Source organism: Martes martes (genome assembly GCF_963455335.1).
Source record: "Martes martes genome assembly, chromosome: 9".
Taxonomy (NCBI): domain Eukaryota; kingdom Metazoa; phylum Chordata; class Mammalia; order Carnivora; family Mustelidae; genus Martes; species Martes martes.
The window spans coordinates 116,577,807-116,597,790 of NC_137896.1; the positions used below are offsets into that span (position 1 = coordinate 116,577,807).

The following is a 19,984-nucleotide window of genomic DNA, read 5'->3' on the forward strand; positions in this document are numbered from 1 at the left end:
TAAAACTTTCAGGAGAAAACCCTTTGTGACCTTGGATTAAGCAAAGATCTCTAAACATGATCTGGACTTCATCAAAATTAATAAACTTCTTCTCTTCAAAAAGACAAGGCTATATACTAGGAGAAAATATTTGCAAAGTGCATACCTGATTAATGGGTTTATATTCAGAATATACACACAATTCTCAAAACTCAGTAAGAAAACAAACCCAATAATAGACCAAAATATCTGAATAGACACTTCATCAAAAAACATATCCAGACAGCAAACAGACACATAAAGATTCTCAACATCAGTGGCCATTAGGGAAATACAAATTAAAACCACACTAGGATACATACCTATTAAAATGGCTAAAATTAAATAAGTATATCAAGTATTGGCGAGAATATGAATTCACACTCTTAAACACAGCTGGTTAGAATATAAAATGGTATAATCACTTTGAAAAAACTTGACAATTTCTTTTTTCATAGGCCCATGCTCAAAGTGGGGCTTGAAGTCACAACCCTAAAATCAACAGTCATGTGTTCTGACCGAGACAGCCAGGTGCCCAAATTTGGCAATTTCTTAAAAAGTTAAATATACACCTATCATATAATTCCCCCCCACTGCACTCCTATGTATTTATTTACCCAAGAAAAGCGAATCCTATGTCTATACAAAGATTTCTACACAAATGTCCATTTATTTGTAATGTCCCAAACATGTCAGTAAGCCTGGCGACCGGAGTGGGGATGAGGATTATAAAGGGATATGAAGAAACTCTTAGGAGCAATGCACCTGGTCACTGTCAATTGTGGTAACAATTTATGGATATATACATATGTTAAACTTTATCAAGTTGTATACTTTGAATATGTGCTATTTATTTATAACCCCTAGAAACAGGAGAATGGTGGACCCCAGGTCCTGGAGAGCAAGAGAAATGGAGAGAGGCTGTTGGTGAAAAGGTACAAACTTTCAATTATAAAATGAATAAGGTCTGGAGATCCAATGTACAACATGGTGATTATAGTTAACGATACTGTATTATATACTTCAAAGTTACTAAGAATATAGATCTTAAAACGTTCTTGCCAGGGTCCGGGGACTGAGCCCCACAATGGGCTCCCTTGCTCAGCAGGGAGTTTGCTTCTCCCTCTCCCTCTGTCCACCCCTGACTTGTGCGCATGCACACACGCACTCTAATAAATGAAAAATAAAATTTAAAAGAATAAAAGACTGAAACACCTGAGTAATATCAGGAGGCATTGGTGGTGTATTTTAACTTTCTGACTTTACTAATACATAGAACTAAAAGGAATTATCCCAACAGGCACATCTCAAAAATCCAAACACAGGACAGAAAACCAACACAATGTGATTATCAGAGGCGTAATTAGGAACTATGGCTCAGATGATAGTTTGAAGGTGAACAGAGGTCCACACTAGGCCTCATGAACCTGTCCCCACCCAACTATGTCAAGATTATATATTTGATGAGGCCCAATTCTATATAATATATGAGTATTATTTGCTGTAAATTCATTCATTTGCTGTAAATTTATATGGTCAAGAACATCCTCAAATGATTACTAAGATGAGAAACTACATGTTTTTTAAATCTCCATTTATTTAAAAAAAAAAACAAACCTTCACCATCAGACCTCATAAAGTCTAAGAAAACTCTTATTTTTCTTAAAATTAAAAACTTTCTGATACCTGTTTAATACCAAATTAATTTTTACTTTTAAAAGTAGTGTCAGGGGGCGCCTGGGTGGCTCAGTGGGTTAAAGCCTCTGCCTTCGGCTCAGGTCATGATCCCAGGGTCCTGGGATCGAGCCCCGCATCGGGCTCTCTGCTCAGCAGGGAGCCTGCTTCCTCCCTTCTCTCTCTGCCTGTCTCTCTGCCTACTTGTGATCTGTCTGTCAAATAAATAAATAAAATCTTTAAAAAATAATAATAATAAAATTTAAAAAAAAAAATGGATAAAAGTAGTATCAGGTTTCACTCGTATGTGGAACAGAGCAGAGGACAACAGGGGAAGGGAGGGAAAACTAAATGGGAAGAAATCAGAGAGGGAGACAAACCATGAAAGATGCTTAATTCCAGGAAACAAAAGGTTGTGGAAAGGGAGGTGTCAGGGGTGTGGGGCAACTGGGTGAGGGGCACTAAGGAGGGCATGTGATGTAATGAGCATTGGGTATTATTACACAACTAATAAATCTTATCAAAAACGAAGTACTATAAGTTGGCCAATTGAATTTAAATAAGTAAGTAAATAAGTAGTGCCAAGGATGCCTGGCTGACTCAGTCAACGGAGCACATGACTCTTGATTTTGGGGTTGTAAATTCAAGCCCCACATTGGTTGTCAACTACTTAAAATCTCAAAAAAAAAAATAAATAAATTTTTAAAAAGGGAGTTCCAAGGAAAATTAGGAACAGCAACCATTGCAAAAAGCAAAAAAAAGGGGGGGGGAGGGGAGCTAACTGGGGATTTTCATACAAAGCCAAGGAATTAAATGTCCTCAGTAAAACATCAGTAAGTAGACATTACTGCACTAACCCAGAAGTCCTATCTTCTTCAACAAAATCAGAGATTATCCCAAATTTTTTAAAGAAGGTTATTTATAATTTGCCCAGTCACAAAAATATTCAGACTGTTCTACCTCTAAACAAGCAAAGAGGAGGTTCTATTATATAATGCTCTTAAATTTTTCTCATAAAGATCGGTTTTTTAGGCAGGCTCAATTCTTCATTACCAGTCAAGGTAAATCTAATACTAAATACAATAAAGTAAGACTCACATTCATCACTTGTATTAACCATACAAGTTGACACACTCTTTCAAGGCCAGATCCAAAAAACTACATACCAGACATTGAGTAACCGGTCATGTACTGCTCCAGACAAGAAATAAAGACCAGTGATTCCGTCAAAGGGCTGGCTCTCATTAGGAGGTCTGATAGTAGTGAAGATGAGCGTCGAAACTGGCGTTGCATGGCCTGTAAAGTGCTGGAGAAAGTTAAATCTCATTTAAGAGAGGGCACATTGCAGTAAAAAAATTAAAGAATCCATGTGGACCATAAGCAATATATATGATCCATATCTGAAATCAGAACTCCAGATAATGGTCAGCTAAATTTAATTCTAAGCAACTGAGACTATCTGTGCTATATTCCTCTCACTTTTAAAAACTCCATCTGAAAATACTGAAAAATCACAATGTCTTTCTCTTAGGGTCCTACCCACAATCTTTCTTTCTTCCATTTTTGCATTAAAGATTCACTTAATTCTATCCATATTTAAAGGGGTGCCTGGGTGCTCAGACACAGCCAAGGAATTGTAGGTCCTCATTTTACTCTCAGTGAGTCGAAACCACAATTTTAGGGCATCATCACAGCACCAAAAGTACACCCCTGAGCACACTCAAAACAACACTACATCTCCACAGTCAAATACTATAAATGTACCACATGCTGGAGGTAAGCTAGAAACCAAAACTATTATCATTACACAGCAGAATTAAAGATTTTCAATTCAAATTCTACTTATTTGAAAAAAAAATAAAATAAAAAATAAAATTAAATTAAATTTAAAAAATTCTACTTATTTGTTCTACTCAAATGCACATGAAATGAACACATCTAACTTATTTAGTACCAACAAACCAGGTTTGGAGGCTAACTTTTATCTACTGATTCTATTATTCGATATGCCTGAAAACAACAAATCTGTATTCTCAAAACAATATGCTACAGTTCAGACTTCCTGCCCTGCTCCATACTTACTCTAGATGACTGTTAGGCTTACAACTAATTTGATTCACTCACTCTGTAGATTTCTTTGGTCTCCAAAACCCACAGTTTGATTGTTCGACCAGCTGAAAGCAACATCTTTCCATCTGGGCTGATACACAGGGAGCTGACACTGCTATTGTCGCCTTTCCATTTGCTGTTTTGTGAAGAGAAACAAAAATGTCTCAATGAATAGGGAGAAAACTTTACTGAGAGCAAAAGGATAGCAAAAAGCAAATCAGGCATTAAAAATATCACTTAAGGTTCTATGCCACATTGCATTCCCTAAAAGCCTGTGTCAAGTGACTAACCGTGGGCACTAAGGTAAAGCCTGCCCAATAAAATAGAGATTCTCAAGAGGTTCCAGAAAACAGAAGAGTAAGAGTTTTAAGAGTGTAAAATGGGCAGCTGTGTATCCTGTGAGGTATACGTATATCTACCACATATCTACATATGAGGTAGATTTTAATATCCCGGAAACTATCAAGCCAGGACCTGGACACCGCAAGTCCATTGCATCCCTTTGGAAAGGACTTCCAAAGCAGTTACAAACCACAAATCTTAATGGCAAAAATAACCTGATTTAAATAAATAAAACTTCTATACCACAAAATAAGTCATAAATTTAAAAGCAAAAGGCTAAGGGCACCTGCGTGGCTCAGTTGGTTTAGTGTCTGCCTTTGGCTCAGTTCATGATCTCAGGGTCCTGGTATCAAGCCCCACATCAGGCTCCCTGATCAGCAGAAAATATGCTTCTCTCTCTCCCTCTCCCCCTCCCTCTCTACCCCCTTGAGCTCTCTATCTCAAATAAATAAAATCTTTAAAAATAATAAAAACAAAAAACTTTCAGCAAAAGGCTAGAAAATACCAAAAATATATACTTTAAGAAAAGGATTAATGTTCAGAACACAAAAACTCTGTATTCAAGAAATAGCTCAAGTTAAAAAAAACTCAAAATTAAAAAACACAAAAGATATAAACAGGCAATTCATACAAGAAATTCAAATTGCCAATAAACATGAAAACACTCAACCTCACTAGTAATCAAGGAGATGCAGCAACAGCGTAGACCTTTTCCCTTACCCTTTCCAGCTCCTAACACTTTTGACAATTTCTCATCAATTCCCAGAGCTTCTACATTTTATATTCCCTATTCCACACCTATTCACTTAACATATATATTTAAAAAAAAGACAGGATCACCACCTGACAAGCTTCCCTGAATCCACCTCCCCAATCAGCACTAAAATGCCGGGACAGAACTAACACCACTGCCACAGCTCCCTCCTATCCCCCATTAAGAACTGTGCAACTTACAGTGTAACCTCCTACACTGGCATCACCTGGAGACTTACTAGACTTCAATTCCCAAACCTCAACTGGACCTACTGAATCAGCTCTACCTGCACAAGTAATTCACATGCACACCAGTGCCTGAGAAGCTCTAGATTAAAAGAGTCCTCTCTAGGAAATATGACTGGTGCCAAAGTAAAAACCCACACATACTGACATTTGAAGGCTTCCCCATCACTCTACAAACGAAGCTCAGCAATTGAACCACCCACCCACACCGGCCTTCCCATCAGCTTTTTAATGTTTCATTTTCAAACAGTGACAGGCAGTCATCCTCAGTCATTCGAAGAATGCCTTAAACAAAAGACAGAGGCTAAAATCAAATAAAAATCAAAACACATCCTCAAGAGGGAGATATAAGGAATAAAAGAAAAATACTTTAAATCCTATAATTATTATCTTCAGAGAGTCAGAAAATATTATATCCATGAAAGAAACATGGTGCAATGAAAAGAAAACTGAGAACAAAAACAAAGCTCCCAGAAGTTAAAAATATAGTTAGAGAAATTTAAAAATTCCTTAGATTTGGAAGATGAAACTGAGGGCATCTTCCCAGTAACAAAAGAAAAGGACAAAAGGGAAAATAAGAGGGAATAAACTTAAGGGATTAGCCCAGGATAAAACATCTAAGAAACAACAGGTTGCACTTAGAGAAAGATCAAAGGCAACAAAGGGATGAAATGGTCAAACACATACTAAAATAAAAGAGCACGAACTCCCGGGTTAAATGGTCCCTTGAGTGCCAATGTAACTCACTGACTAAACATAAGGACAATTAGTACTGAAAGCTAAAAACCAATGAACCAAAAACAAATAAAAAAATAAAAATAAATAAATAAACCAATAAACCAATGCTTCAAAATCCTGAGGGAGAATTATTTCCAACCTATAATTATCTTCAAACTATAAATCAACCACGAGGATACAATAAATGTGCTGGTAGACAAGCAAAATCTCACAAAATTTACCATCCACAAACTTTTCTTAGGAAGCTACCGATTGGTGTGTTTTACAAAAAAGAGGAGAGTAACCCAACAGAGAGAAAAATGGGATCCAAGAAATAGAGGCTCCAACTGACAAGAGAATTTTCAGGATGATAATGAAAGAATATCCCAGGATCATCGCTGTTCAGCAGATCCTGGAGGAAAGCGGAGAAGTCCTCCAAGAAACAGATGAAACTGGAGGGAAGCTGTCAAAAAATAAATGTAACTGATTAACGGATGTGCCCCAAAACAACACGTTACTGTGAGAGTGGAGCTAATGATAGGTATGTAGGAAACTAAGCAATGAACAAAAGGCAATTATACACTCCCAAGAAAATCAGAGTTTTATGCCCAGAAATAATAAACCTGGTAGAGTACAAGGCTCATCTATAATAATATTTAATGCAAACAATGACTAGCCCTTCATCGAAAACTGTAATGTACCAATACTCGGAGAACAGAGAGGGGAGAGGCTAGAGGCCGAGAGCTAAATCCTCATCTTCCACAGTACGAAGTCAACACATGGCACCTAAGATGGAACACAGACTCCATTAACAGCAGCATAAGAATGCCAAGAATGAAGTTGGGAACACAATACCGTACAGGACCGTACCGTGGATGAGAGCTCAGGCTCGGATCCAACCTATTTCTCAACTGTAGAGCCCACCACACAGCGTTACGATTAAATCCAACACTGTGTACAAAGTGAACAGAGCCTTGAACACTGGTAGCCCCTATGTGAAGGACCTGACTTATGAACTCTCATCCAGACAGCATTTTAAAAATACAGTTCCAAGGGCCCCACCCCAGACCCAGTGGGTGAGAATCTACACAGGAGTCTCTGACAGTCATCAGTGGGAAACTACTGCCACAGGTAAACGGAGACACACACTTACCGAAACTCTAGGCAGATGACCTGCTCATCCGCACTTCCTGCCCCAAACCCCCTTCAAATTCTAAGCCTCTATCACCACCCCATCTGCTGGGTCTTGCCTTTCATGTATTATTTCAAATTCAACTTCTCTGAAAACTCAAAACCATTTTGTTCTAAACTGTAACTCTATTCACCTAGGAAGTTCACAAAGCTGAAAATGAAGAGCTACGTTTAACTTATTTCTGTTACTTAATACCTCCTTCCATGCTACCCAAATGTTCTTAGTTGGTATCTTCTCCATTCTCACTTCCTACTCTTATCATCCCATACTTGAACTACTACAACCACCTGGAATCTGGTTGTTTTGTTTTGTTTAATGACTTCTCTGCCTTTGAATCAGCTCCTTTCCATTTACTGTACACAATACTGGCAGATCACCTTTTCCTAAAGCAGTATCTTGGTGACTTTATTCCCAAGACATTACCTTCATTGGTGCTCTTCTGCTTATGACATAGAATCTAAAACTCCCAAGAAAACAGTTTTAATGCAATAGAAAAACACTGTACCAGAATTCAAGACAGTATGAAAGAACTTCTTCCCTGCCACTTATTAGCTGTAAGACCATGAGTATCACTATCCTTCCTAGTATCATTATCCTATCCTTCCTATCCATCCTCGTCTGCCTAAGTTGAACCAATTCAACATTCACTGAACAGCTACTATAAAGCTTATCACAGGATTAAGTGCTTGAACCAGAAGAGTAGTCTGAGATTTTTATCTATGACAGTTAAGGCCAGACTCTTAAAATACTTTGGCCCATATCCTCTACCAGCCATTATTCCCTAGTATGTAAATCCTCTAAATATTTTACTTCCCTTTCTCCTAGCCTTTAGTCTTGTCATCTCCCCACCACCCTTCCCCCCACTCAAAAGGATTCTCCCACCCTCTTTATCCAAATCTTACCTCTCCTAGAAGGCCCAACTGAAATCTCTTCTCTTCCACCAGGCCTTGCCAATGCTATCCAACTCATTCGACCAGTACTCGCAAACTATCTTATGGTATCTCTTGTGCAATTATTTCACTCTTGTATCATTACTTAACATTCATGTATTAAAATCTTGCATGCCTGATTTGATTAAAAATTCCCTGAAAAGTCTATAACCTCTTTAGTATCTACATTTCTCTCCGTGTCCAGTATCAAACTTGACCTACCGCCAAGAACAGTCGATTTGTCCAACTCTAATGTGTTTCCAACAAAAACCAAGTTACCCCTCCAGTACCATGAAACCCTCAACATTACTCACCACTTTACTTTGCATGTCTGTGTATTCCATTCCACAATATATTTATCATCTGAACAACTATACAAACAGCCATTGTCTTGATGCCACTGTATGCAATTAACCTTGTTGTCATGTCCACCACTCTACAGATTAAAAAAAAAAAAAAAAGATTAAAAGAAAAAAAACAGCCTGATATAACATAATTACACGTCCCAGAATCATTACTAACAGTTAACAGAAAAGACAGGCTTTAACCTAACTAAAAACACCCTAACCTACATCTACCAATTTCTAATATCAAAACTGAAATAAATAATCTATAAATTCTTCAAATGTTAACTTTCCCTTCTCTCCCGAAAAAATACACTTCTATATCATAAGTCAAAGGATGCTAGTTTTGTTTGTTTGTTTTTTAATGATTTTATTTATTTGACAGAGAGAGAGACACACAGTGAAGGAGGGAACACAGGCAGGGGGAGTGAGAGAGAAGCAGGCCTCCCACTAAGCAGGGAGCCCAATGTGGAGCTCTATCCCAAATGACTTGAACCAAAGGCAGCCTCTTATCAACTGAACCACCCAGGTGCCCCAAAGGATGCTAGTTCTAAAGCCACTTGCTTTTGACAGGTATGCCAGCACTAAGACAAGACAGTGGCCAAAGTTTGTGATTTACAATATACTATTACATCTAAATCCCGAAAAAGCATGCAAGGTACGTTACAGAATACCCATTCAAGAAATGAGAAGTTCAACTACTTACCCATGACCACATAACTAGAAGGAGTCAACCTCAGGATGGAACCTCGGTTCCAAAGCCTGATCCCCTTCTACTTCACCAATCATAATCCCAACATTCCTTATTCTGATCTTCTTGCTTATTTTTTAATACACTCATTCCCTATTAAAGATTTACGTATAATCCCATGAAGTACCAAAATCTAAAAAGGAGTTCTAGGGGCGCCTGGGTGGCTCAGTCACTAAGTGTCCGCCTTTGGCTCAGGTCATTATCCAAGGGTCCCAAGGTCGAGCCCCATATCAGGCTCTCTGCTCCACAGGAAGTCTGCTTCTCCCTCTACCATGCCCCCTGCTTATGTTCCCTCTCTTGCCATCTGTCAAATTAAAACAAACAAACAAACAAAAAACTTTAAAAAGGAGTTCTAGGTTTCACTGGCATTATGTCCACATGCACAGTAGCTCAGTAAAGCAGCTATCACACTGCATGGATTGTAGGCACCTGTTCACCACAAAAGATTGATCAAATCAAAGGATGGGCTCCAAACTACAGTGGGTAAAAGCCTGCATGAGGACAACACCTGACCTGGAGAGGAGGGAGGAAATAAGAGAAATTCTCTATCTATACCTCTAAATGCTTTAATTTGCTTTACAGTTGTAATTTTATAATATTTAACATGAAAATAAGTAACGTACTTTGAAATGCAGATTTAAAATCAGATAAAATTTTTCATATATCAAATCAACTGGGCTTTTGTTAACATTATTGCTGTTTTAATGGGTATATCCAATGGCGGAAATAATGCTACTGGAATACAGGCATTCTTCCCATTGCTGACACATAAAATTAGGAAAACTTTCAGAAACTATTTGAATACCATGCATAAAAAGCCTTAACATTAAAACCCTTTCACTCATTAATTATAGGTAAGTAATTTTGGGAATCCATGTAAACAGCCAACAAAATGTGTAACAACAAAAAACTGGAAGGCTCCTTAATGGTCAGTAATAGTTAAATCACCAAGGGACTATCCAATTTAGTGGATTTTAGGCAGTCATTGAAAATGTTTGTAACTAGTTCTTGACAAATACGAAAACTGCTCATGTTGTAATTTAATGGAAAACATCAGGATACAAAATAGATGAGAATTCAATTAAACATATGCATAATGAAATACACACTCTATTAAACATCTCTTGGTGATATAAGAATAATTTTCCCCTTTTCAACATTAATGTAGTTTCAAATTATCTATGGAAAATGGTACTTAAAACAGAAAACATTGATTCATATATACAGAAGCATTCCTATACAAAGACAGAAGTTCAGTGAACACCAAACACATAATGTAACAGACAATGTCTGAAACAAATTATGCTAAGTTAAGTCACTGCCCTGGAGTGCCAAGCTCTCACTCTGCTCTGTGATGCTGGGGCTAGACTCCACAGACCACACTCCTGCTTTGCCAGCTAGATGGCCAGTAGGCACCGCCAATAAGGGGTGCTAGAGAGAGACAAGGCTGGAAGAGGAATGAGGACTTGTTCCATCCTGTCTCCTAGTGTGCATCAGCCCAGCATTTCTTCATCCCAGCAGAGCAATCCTTTTGGTAGAAGCTGAACCCAATATGCAACTGTTTCAACACCTGAGGAATGAGTCTCCCCTTCCTTCCAGGACACCAGCAGTCAGTTAAGAGCTCTGTCCTCAGAGGTCTGGCCCCCAAGCCCATGGGGCCACTCTTCCACAAGGGACCGCAAGCAAAGAGAACAACATCTGCTCCTCAAAGGTTTGCATTTCAGCAGTGATACCACCTCCCTCATTTGTTCCCTCATTTGTTCCCTAGAGGTGGTGAGCTCTTTCCTGCAGTTTGTGGTACTTAGAACTCTTTCTACCCTATATTTTAAATCTAGCCAACAGTTCTTCATATTCTCACCTGTAACAAGGATTATGTTACCTATTATAGCTATTAACAAATATTACTGTTCACAATTTTAAATGTGGGGGCGGAAAAATGCCCCTGTAATAAAGATCCTACAACACTACTCTGTTTTTAAATCTCTAATGATCAGTTTCCCCATTTCTTTTATATACAATACACACACACACACACACACACACTTATCTATACTTACTATCAATTTACTGTGTAATTCTCCTTTTACTGTACTGTATAATAAAATACTACCAACTGCTGTACCAATAGCCAACAAGTCAATCTGGTTACTCGTTCCTATAGCTTCTGATTTCCTTTTTTTCCTCTGGGGACTTTCCTGGGGGGGGAAAAAAAAAGTTCATTTTGTATTTCAAACACAAGACATCATTAATGCATAAATACAAATGCCCACTAACCCACAAATGAAATGTGACTGCTACCAAAAGACACTTAACTTAAAGATGGGGGGCGGGGACAGATCACTCACTCTCAAATGCTTTATTTCTCACTATTTGGGGGGAAAAAAATCACCCCAATGGAAAAGAAGAGCTTATAATTCTCTGTCCCCTACCTCTCTGGAAGGAACGGGACAAATAGGACATGCTCCTGGTATTCTCTTAAAAGGTCCAAGCAGCCTCCGTGCTGCTTCTACCTCTCAGAAATGAGCCATTTGTGACAGGGCCAAGTAAATTCTCCATTCCCAAGCAGAGACTACAGATCCATAGCCAAGCAACCAACATTTCCCCTTTTTCCTCCTCATCTCTCCTGTGTTCTAGCTTCGTTCTCGGGAAAGGGGACTCAAACTTGTTTTTATAAACACACATTTATTTCAGTCTCAGTCAAAAAACAGTTGGAACTAGTTGCACAGTAGAAGTTGCCCTAGTGTGTGAGAATTATGGGTTAGTCCGAAAGTTCCATGCAGTCTTAGTGATCCTAATCACTTAAGAGGCACAAGTTCCAAACTAGTGTCAAATGCCACAAGACTGCTTTGATTTGCTTCAAAAACAGTACTGAAGCTGACAGTCCAAAGACAATCAATGATCACGACTTCAGCATATTACATCAAAGTTTACAATGCTGAAAACATGTAATTTAAGAACTTCTTTACCACATAATGTTTTTTAAATTAAAGCTTGCCAGCCTGTGCTTTAGCATAAAGCTCTGAGATATCCATTCTTTTAACATAAAATAAGACCATTACCACAGGAAAAAGAACATTTTCTCAATAGTGCAAGATCTTTGCTCTACAGCACAAAGCAGAAGCCCAGGATATGTAAAACTTTGCCTAATCCAAAACACACCAATGAAAACTATGATGTTACAAGTGTATAAAAAGAGTATCAAGGAGTAGAGATGCCTGGGTGGCTCAGTCTGTTAATCATCTGCCTTTGGCTCAGCTCACGATCCCAGCATCCTGAGCCGGAGTGTCCTGCACTGGGCTCTCTGCTCAGCGGAGAGCCTGCTTCTCCCTCTGCCTACTGCTCCCCCTGCTTGTGTGTGCTCTCTGACAAATAAATAAAATCTTAAAAACAAAAAACAAAAAACAAAAAAACCTGTTTTAAAAAAAGAATATCGGGGTGCCTGGGTGGCTCAGTGGGTTAAAGCCTCTGCCTTCAGCTCAGGTCATGATCCCAGGGTCCAGGGATCGAGCCCCGCATAGGGCTCTGCTCAGCGGGGAGCCTCCTCTCTCTCTGCCTGCTTGTGATCTCTGTCTGTCAAATAAATAAATAAAATATTTTTAAAAATAAAAAAAGAATATCAACAAGTAGATTTAGAAAGCATTTTCCATTTTGTTTTCATTTAGTTAATCTTATGGAGATGTTACATTTGAAGAATTTTATTCACTTGACACATTAAGGTCAACAAAAAGTGAAAATATTTAATAAAAAAAGTAACTTTTATACAAAGAAAATTACACATTTTGTAAGTCTTAAGAAATATATCTACATTAATAAAGCCCAAAGAGAAGTTATGATTAAAAGCCAAAGTATAAGAGGCACCTGGATGGCTCAGTCAGTTAAGTGTCTGCCTTCAGTTTAGGTCATTTCAGGGTCCTGGGTTCGAGCTCCGCATTGGGCTCTCTGCTCGGCAGGGAGCCTGCTTCCCTTCCTCTCTCTGCCTGCCTCTCTGCCTTCTTGTGATCTCTCTCTCTCTGTATCAAATAAATAAAATCTTAAAAAAAAAAAAAAGCCAAAGTATAAAAAAATCCGATGGTCTTATCAGTAACCCTTAAAGAAACAGTGAAACCTTAGCACAGGCAATATCCGAGGTCCCACCTTCAGTTCAATGAATGTCTAAAGCCACCTCTGAATGATCCCACAAGGCAGATGTGGTTTCAGCACAAGGTTATGAACACAAACGCCCATCTCAGGCAAGGGCAGTAGAGGAATGTGTACCAACCTCCTACTACATTTCATCAGAAAACTCTTCTCTGAAAGATTCTAGAAATTATTACTCCAACTCCTGGTTTTACCAAATCAAGTTAAAATCATTTCACACTGAAGTTTCTAACGTGTGAAACATAGGCTGGTCCAAATACGTGTATACTTTTCCGCAGATACAAATGGCATTTGTCTTTGGCTCAGGTCATGATCCCAGGGTCCTGGGACTGAGTCTCTCACCGGGCTCCCTGTTCAGCAGGGAGCACGCTTCTCCCTTTGCCTGTTGCTCCCCCTGCTTATGTGCTCTCTCTCTCTGACAAATAAATAAATGAAATCTTAAAAAAAAAAAAAAAAAAAGAGGACAAAAAGGGGCGCTTGACTGCCTCAGTGGGAAAAGCATCAACTCTTGATCTTGGGTTATCAGTTCAAGCCCCACACTGGCTATGGAGATTTCTTAACAAAATTTTGAAAAATTAAAAAATAAAAAGCACTAAGAAACTTCATATATTAATCATTAACATACTCAAACCCTAATTTCCCTATCAACAAAATCTGTGTACTTTGGGAGAAGCAAGCAGAGGCAAGTGGAGGAGCATCCACAGAACTTGTGCCCAATTTTGAGGATCAGTGGTCCAAGCCTAAATAATAACACAATTAGTGCAACTCAAAGAACTACTGACTCAAGCATATTTTTCTAGAGCTGGACCATCTTTTTAAAAAATCACTCCCCAGTGAGCAGGATGAGCATGTCTGAACAGGTCACCCAGATAAGTTTATATAAGCAATGTGCATTTTAGTAAAATCTGTTTTAAATATTACCCCTTACCAAGTATTTCTGAAACCAAGAATTTAGTGCTGATAATTACAGATTATGACAGACCCTTGTCAGCATTTTCTTCCAGAATCTGTTGCTCCTGTGATCAAAAACTTCAATGACTCCCCATGGAAGAATAAATCATTGTACTGGCATCTGCAATTTGCCTCCAGACCATCTTTCCCAACCTTATTTCCAATTTCCATCTTTATATTACATTCCCTAATCACTAACATCTTCCCATTTTGCTTCTGCTTTTCCCTCAACTTGGGAACTGCTTTTCCCTCAACTTCCTTTTGGTTAAAAATCTATCCATGCTTCAAGGTCCACCCCAACTCTCATCTCTCTACAAAAACCTCTTCTATATTTTTATGTGAAGACTTCATTTTAGAGTGCACGGTGGGGGATGGGATTGGCAGAGAGGGAAGCAGACCCCCACTTAGCAGGGAGACCAATGCAGGGCTCTATCCCAGGACCCTGGGATCATGACCTGAGCTGAAGGCAGATGCTCAACCAACTGAGCCACCCAGGCCCCCACTCTTCTTTCTCTTAAGGCACACATCATACTGTACTCTGCATTACAGACACGGTATATCTGAACTGTCCACTTCTTTGCTGTGTCTCAATCATACTCAGTTTTACTTCCTCTGAAGTACCTAGCACAAGGTTATGTGCACACTCATTATACATGTAAATACACCAAATAATGAAAAGGGTAGGCTAAAACTTTAGTTCGTATCTGTGACTAAAAAACTGGAGTTCCCAGAGGTACCAGGAGTGAAGACCCCAAAAATGTGATTTCTTTCAAGAGTCTTTTTCAGTGTGAAAGTCGGACTAGGCTAAGCAATAAAGAGTAGCACCATGGGGCACCTGGGTGGATCAGTTGTTAACCAGCTGCCTTTGGTTCAGGTCCTGATCCCAGGGTCCTGGGATCAAGCCCCGCGTTGGGCTCCAGACTCCCCAGTTGGTGGGAATACTGCTTCTCCCTCTCCCACTGCATCTCTCTCAAATAAATAAATAAAATCTTAAAAGGAACAAAAAAAGTAGCACCAGTCTGAAAAAGTTTATCAGCATTTGATTCAGAAGGCTGAGTGAGTCTCAAGGGGTTAAGTGCATGATTTACAAAAGCAAGACATAGGGCAGATGTGGTGAAGACAAAGAGGAAAAAGGGAAAGTGCTGAGAAGTCTGAATTTGATCAAGTAAGCAATGACTTTTTAGACTGAGATCCCAAAGAAGAAAAGTTTACACTGAGAGCTAGTACATACACTCATAAAAATATATGTACATATAACTGAAACCAGCTCCACAAAAAACTTATCCTTTCCATGCAAAATATACTCACTTTTCTTACACTCATTTTTTAACTCTATCACAACACACTAAATCTATTTCATAATGATCAAAACCTAATTTTGAAAAATCCTGACCTCTAGACACTGAAAATTATCCCAAGTTTCAAGTTTCATTCTGCAAGGTAGTCTCCTATGCCTTTTCTTGGCCCACCTTACTGTCACTTCTCTGGCAAAGGTCTAAGTCATGGGTAACAATGAACAAAACATGTGCATTTTACATGTAATTACATAATATTTATATCAAAAAACAAATTCTAATAACCAGGACCTTTTATTCCTGCCAACAGGATCTAATCTGCACACTTTTCCTTGTTCTAAAGTTTACATACTGGAGAGACCCTAAGAAACAGCACCATACATTCAGGAATACAAAGAGACTGCACCATATCTCCAAGGGATAGGAATGGGGATACTCAACTTAGATTCTTCCAAGAAACATTCTTAATGCTACTGTGCTTGCCTTGTCTCATGTCTGAAATGCCATGTGCTTCGTTTAACAAGAACTAAGCTGTGTGAAATCATTTTAATTGCAGTGACAGCAAAGCAGCATGGTAGCTGAGAGGAGACAAAGTCTGTTTCTTCAGGGCTATACACCAGCTAGGGAAGGAAAGTAGAAAAGTTTTGAGAGATTTTAGGGGGCAACAAAATAGGGTCAGTTACTAGGTGGGGCTCAGGCACTTATTCTGTGGCTTTGGCATATCATTTAACAGCTCAGCCTCGGTTTACACACACACACCTGAGAAGCTTTAAAAACAGCATCCACCTATAGTCCACCCATGTGTCTCCTTGCACTTTTCTTATCATTTGAGGTACTCTCCCCCCCTCCCCAGGCTCCATCAACCAAATGAAATACTCAGCTATTTAATATGTACAAGAACCCTCCAAAAACTACTATCGCATAAATGTGAGGTATTATGATCATTCTTGGCCAAGAAAACAGTATGATTTTTCTAAACATCCAGGAACCTCTACTTTAACTTTTATTACCCAAGTAACCCAGCACTAATTCATTTTATTCCACTCACAGGAGTAATGTTCACCAAACTTTGTCCTTGGGTGGCAAATTGCCAATTACTGAACCAGATACAGGATACTCTTACAAAATGAATTACACTGAGGAATGTAGCAGTAAATTATAAAAAGAGCCCAAAGAGAATGCTCGCTGTATCATTCAATAACAACACCTAATATTTACTATGCACTTACTACACCAGTCATATACACTGCCTCATTTAATTCTCAAAGCACCATGAAAGGTGGGTAGTATAATCTCTACTCCATGTTTGAGTAACAAAAATCTTAAGTTGTTGGGAACACAGGCTTCAGAATAACATCCTTACCAAGACTCATACTCTAATCCTCAAAGATTTAAAATAAATAGGTTTATTAAAATGAGGGCATCTTAAAACTTCAGTGGCAGGGACGCCTGGGTGGCTCAGTTGGTTAAGCAGCTGCCTTCAGCTCAGGTCATGATCCCAGCGTCCTGGGATGGAGTCCCACATCGGGCTCCTTGCTCGGCAGGGAGCCTGCTTCTCCCTCTGCCTGCCACTCTGTCTACTTGTGCTCACTCTCGCTCCTCTCTCTCTCTGACAAATAAATAAAAAATAAAATAAAATAAAATAAAGAAAACCTTTAAAAAAAAAAAAAAAACTTCAGTGGCAAGGATATTAACCCAGGGACCTGGGACCAGAGACTGAAGCAGCTGCTACATGTCACTCTTCATTTTCTAGCTTTTTTTAAAAAATCACGTGATTTTATAATTTTATCCTGTAATAAATGTGCACATTTAAGAGAACCACTTATCTCTCTAATCTTCAAGTAAAATTGATGCTCTAGAAGGATACATCCCCAATATGATGAGGACCAAATGTCCTCTCTACATTCCTCCCAGCTCTCAATTCTGTGACTCAAGATCTAGGGTTACAGTCTAAGAACAGTGGACCAGGAGTCAGAGGACCTTGATTCTAATGGTCACAGTCTCTTTACTAGTTACTAAAGATTTGGTGAAGTCACCTGGAACTTCCTTAGCTCTCTCAGTTTTTAAAAATTTTATTTCAAGACATTTCATAGAGCTGTGTGGCTAAAATGAAAACATGGAGATAAAAGAATACTGAAACCTATACAAACTTTTTTTAAGTAGCCAAATTCTCATTTTTCAATGAGGCCCTCCAAATTAGTAACTTGCTCATTGTGACAAAAGCAAGTTTGAGTTGAGTCCTGGATATGAAACCAAATCCAGATATTTTTCTACTATTTCAGAGTGGTATACATAATCTAAAACTCTGACTTTCAACAGGAAATTTAAGATTAGGTCAAAGTTTTATTCCTGAGGCATATCATGTGACTTAAGTCAAAAGAAAAGCAAAGGGGGGGGCAAACAAATTTTTACTATCCTAATATTAATTATTATTTGTTGTAGATAATGGAGCACAAAGCTCTAAATACTTGAGTTCTAGTCCTGGTTCTATTTCTGGTTTTTATGCAAGCTGACTAATTTTCCAGAGTCTCAGTTTCTTCTTCACAAACAAGGCAAGAAATTAGCCTTTATCTACCTGCAAGAATAACCATACAAATCTGAGATATTAATAACAACACTTGCAGCACTTACATACACTAATAAATGTTTCTACATTACTAACCACGTTCACCTTCACAACCAATCTGAGGTGGGTACTATCACCCCTTCCTGTTCTACAAACGAGAAACTAGAAGTACAATCACCACTATGAAGCCAAACCTAGATTCAAATGTAAGCAGTAGAGCTCAGATCCATGCATCTAATCATTGTTCCGTGTATTCCCCCAGCATCAGTCTTATCATCTCTTTACAGGACTGTTAAATAGAAACACAGAAAACAATTTTAAAAAAGAAAAATACGCCGACTGCTGTAACTTTAACAATGGCTATGGGTTTTTTTCTGAAGTCCAAGTTCGCCTTGACTTAAGAGCCCTGATAAAGGTTTCTTTTATTTATTAACTAAAGTCATTTCATCTAGAAACTAAGAAACTCTATCTTAAGATCCGAAAAATACCTAAACATACTCACCCAAAGCATAGTTAGATGTAACCCTACTTTCAACCTAAAAATTTAGCACACATTCACCGCACCGTAGTCGGATGGGAGTTAAAAATGTGTCTTGAATAATAGATTTTTAAGTTTTACACATAGTGTCAGCTAAACACTCACGATACCTGTTTTTCCAAATCACATTAGACTGATTCGATTGCCTACCGTATACCTGTAGTACCCACGTGCAACTGCATTAGAGCAGACGTGGTCGAGTGACTCAACAGTGAATGACATCTTACCTGAGATGGGGCCCTAACAGAAAAGCCTTCCCTAACACAGCAATGTCCTGTCTCAGAGAAACTTCACCAGCATTCACATTCATTACATTAAACCGGCTACTTCACTTTACCTCCAGATCCTAATGCAGACTTCAGACTTGGCTAAAAGGGGGTGTATAAAAGGGAAATGAGCAGAGGTTTTTGCTGTTTTTTTTTTCTTTTTTTTTAAAGCATAAAGTTTCAAATGACTGAGAATGGAAACGAGCCTGAGAAAGTCAAGAGTTTCAAGAGTGAGAATACCACACACTGGACGTGGAAGAGAACACGTGGTGAGCCTGCACCCAAGGGTTCGGGGGGGGGGGGGTTGTCCGGAAGCAAAGAAACAGACTTATTCATTCCAATCTCCTAAGGCGAAGCCGATGAACTAGAGAAATCGGAATAGGGTACTCCAGCCCCAAGAAGGGGCTCTGTCAAAATCCAGGACGCTGAAGAGCACATGTTGCTGCGCCAGGCTTCGCAGAAAGAAGCCGCCCTGGGGAACTGGGGGCCTACGCGAACATGGCGGCCCCGGCGACAGCGGGGCGCGGGGCGCAGACCGCATGGAGCCAGTCAGGAGGGCTCCAGCCTACGGCCCGTCCAATAGGGCCGCGCCCTCTTTCGCTAGTCTGCGGGCAGGCCGCACGCGGGACTGGCGAAGTGGACCGAGTCCGCGCCGCCGCCGCCGCACTCCGTGCCTCCTCACCCGGGGCCTCGGAGGGCCGCGCGAGATGCCGGGCCACGCGCCGTCGGACCGGGAGTGCGCTGAGGCTGAGTCCGGGCGCACGCCCGCCCCCCGCCGTCCCGCCTGCTTTACCTTGGCCTGCAGTCGCGCTGGCGCCCAGGCCAGGCAGGTGCAGGTACCGCTAAGGTGCGCGGAAGGCACGTACTCTTGGTGCAGCCTATTGTTGGCGGTCTCCCACACTCGCAACTGACCGTCGGCAGACGCCAAAGCGAAGTAGGTCTGGTTCAGCGGGGAGAAGGCGCACGGAACCCCTGCCGGGGACAGGGGGTCGGCAACACCACGGCCACCCGCCGCCATTGCTGCCCTGGCTCCGCGGCAGCCACGTGTTCGTCTGTGCGCATGCGCACCGGCGTGGGGCGGGGCCTAGAGGGAGGAAGTAGGGCGGAGGGAGAGCAGAGACCGGAGGGAGTGGCTCGTCGCGTCTCTAGCGGGCGT

The 19,984-nt window shown here is 39.9% G+C and overlaps 1 protein-coding gene across 2 annotated transcripts in view; it reads right to left on the reverse strand.

The window, feature by feature from the left end:
- Window positions 1–19,880, reverse strand: part of WDR43 (WD repeat domain 43) — a 46,776-nt gene extending 26,896 nt beyond the window's left edge. Inside the window, exons 1-5 of one of the 2 annotated variants that reach the window (XM_080814326.1) lie at window positions 19,622–19,878; window positions 11,133–11,270; window positions 8,295–8,416; window positions 3,817–3,937; window positions 2,859–2,998 (exon numbers count right to left, since the gene is read on the reverse strand). In XM_080814326.1, the coding sequence (XP_080670452.1) occupies window positions 2,859–2,998; window positions 3,817–3,937; window positions 8,295–8,416; window positions 11,133–11,270; window positions 19,622–19,846 (746 nt within the window). In that variant the 5' untranslated portion in view covers window positions 19,847–19,878. Of the gene's footprint in view, window positions 1–2,858; window positions 2,999–3,816; window positions 3,938–8,294; window positions 8,417–11,132; window positions 11,271–19,621 lie in introns of both variants that reach the window. The other variant, XM_080814327.1, reaches the window with a different exon arrangement.
- Window positions 19,881–19,984: the final 104 nt, after the last annotated feature.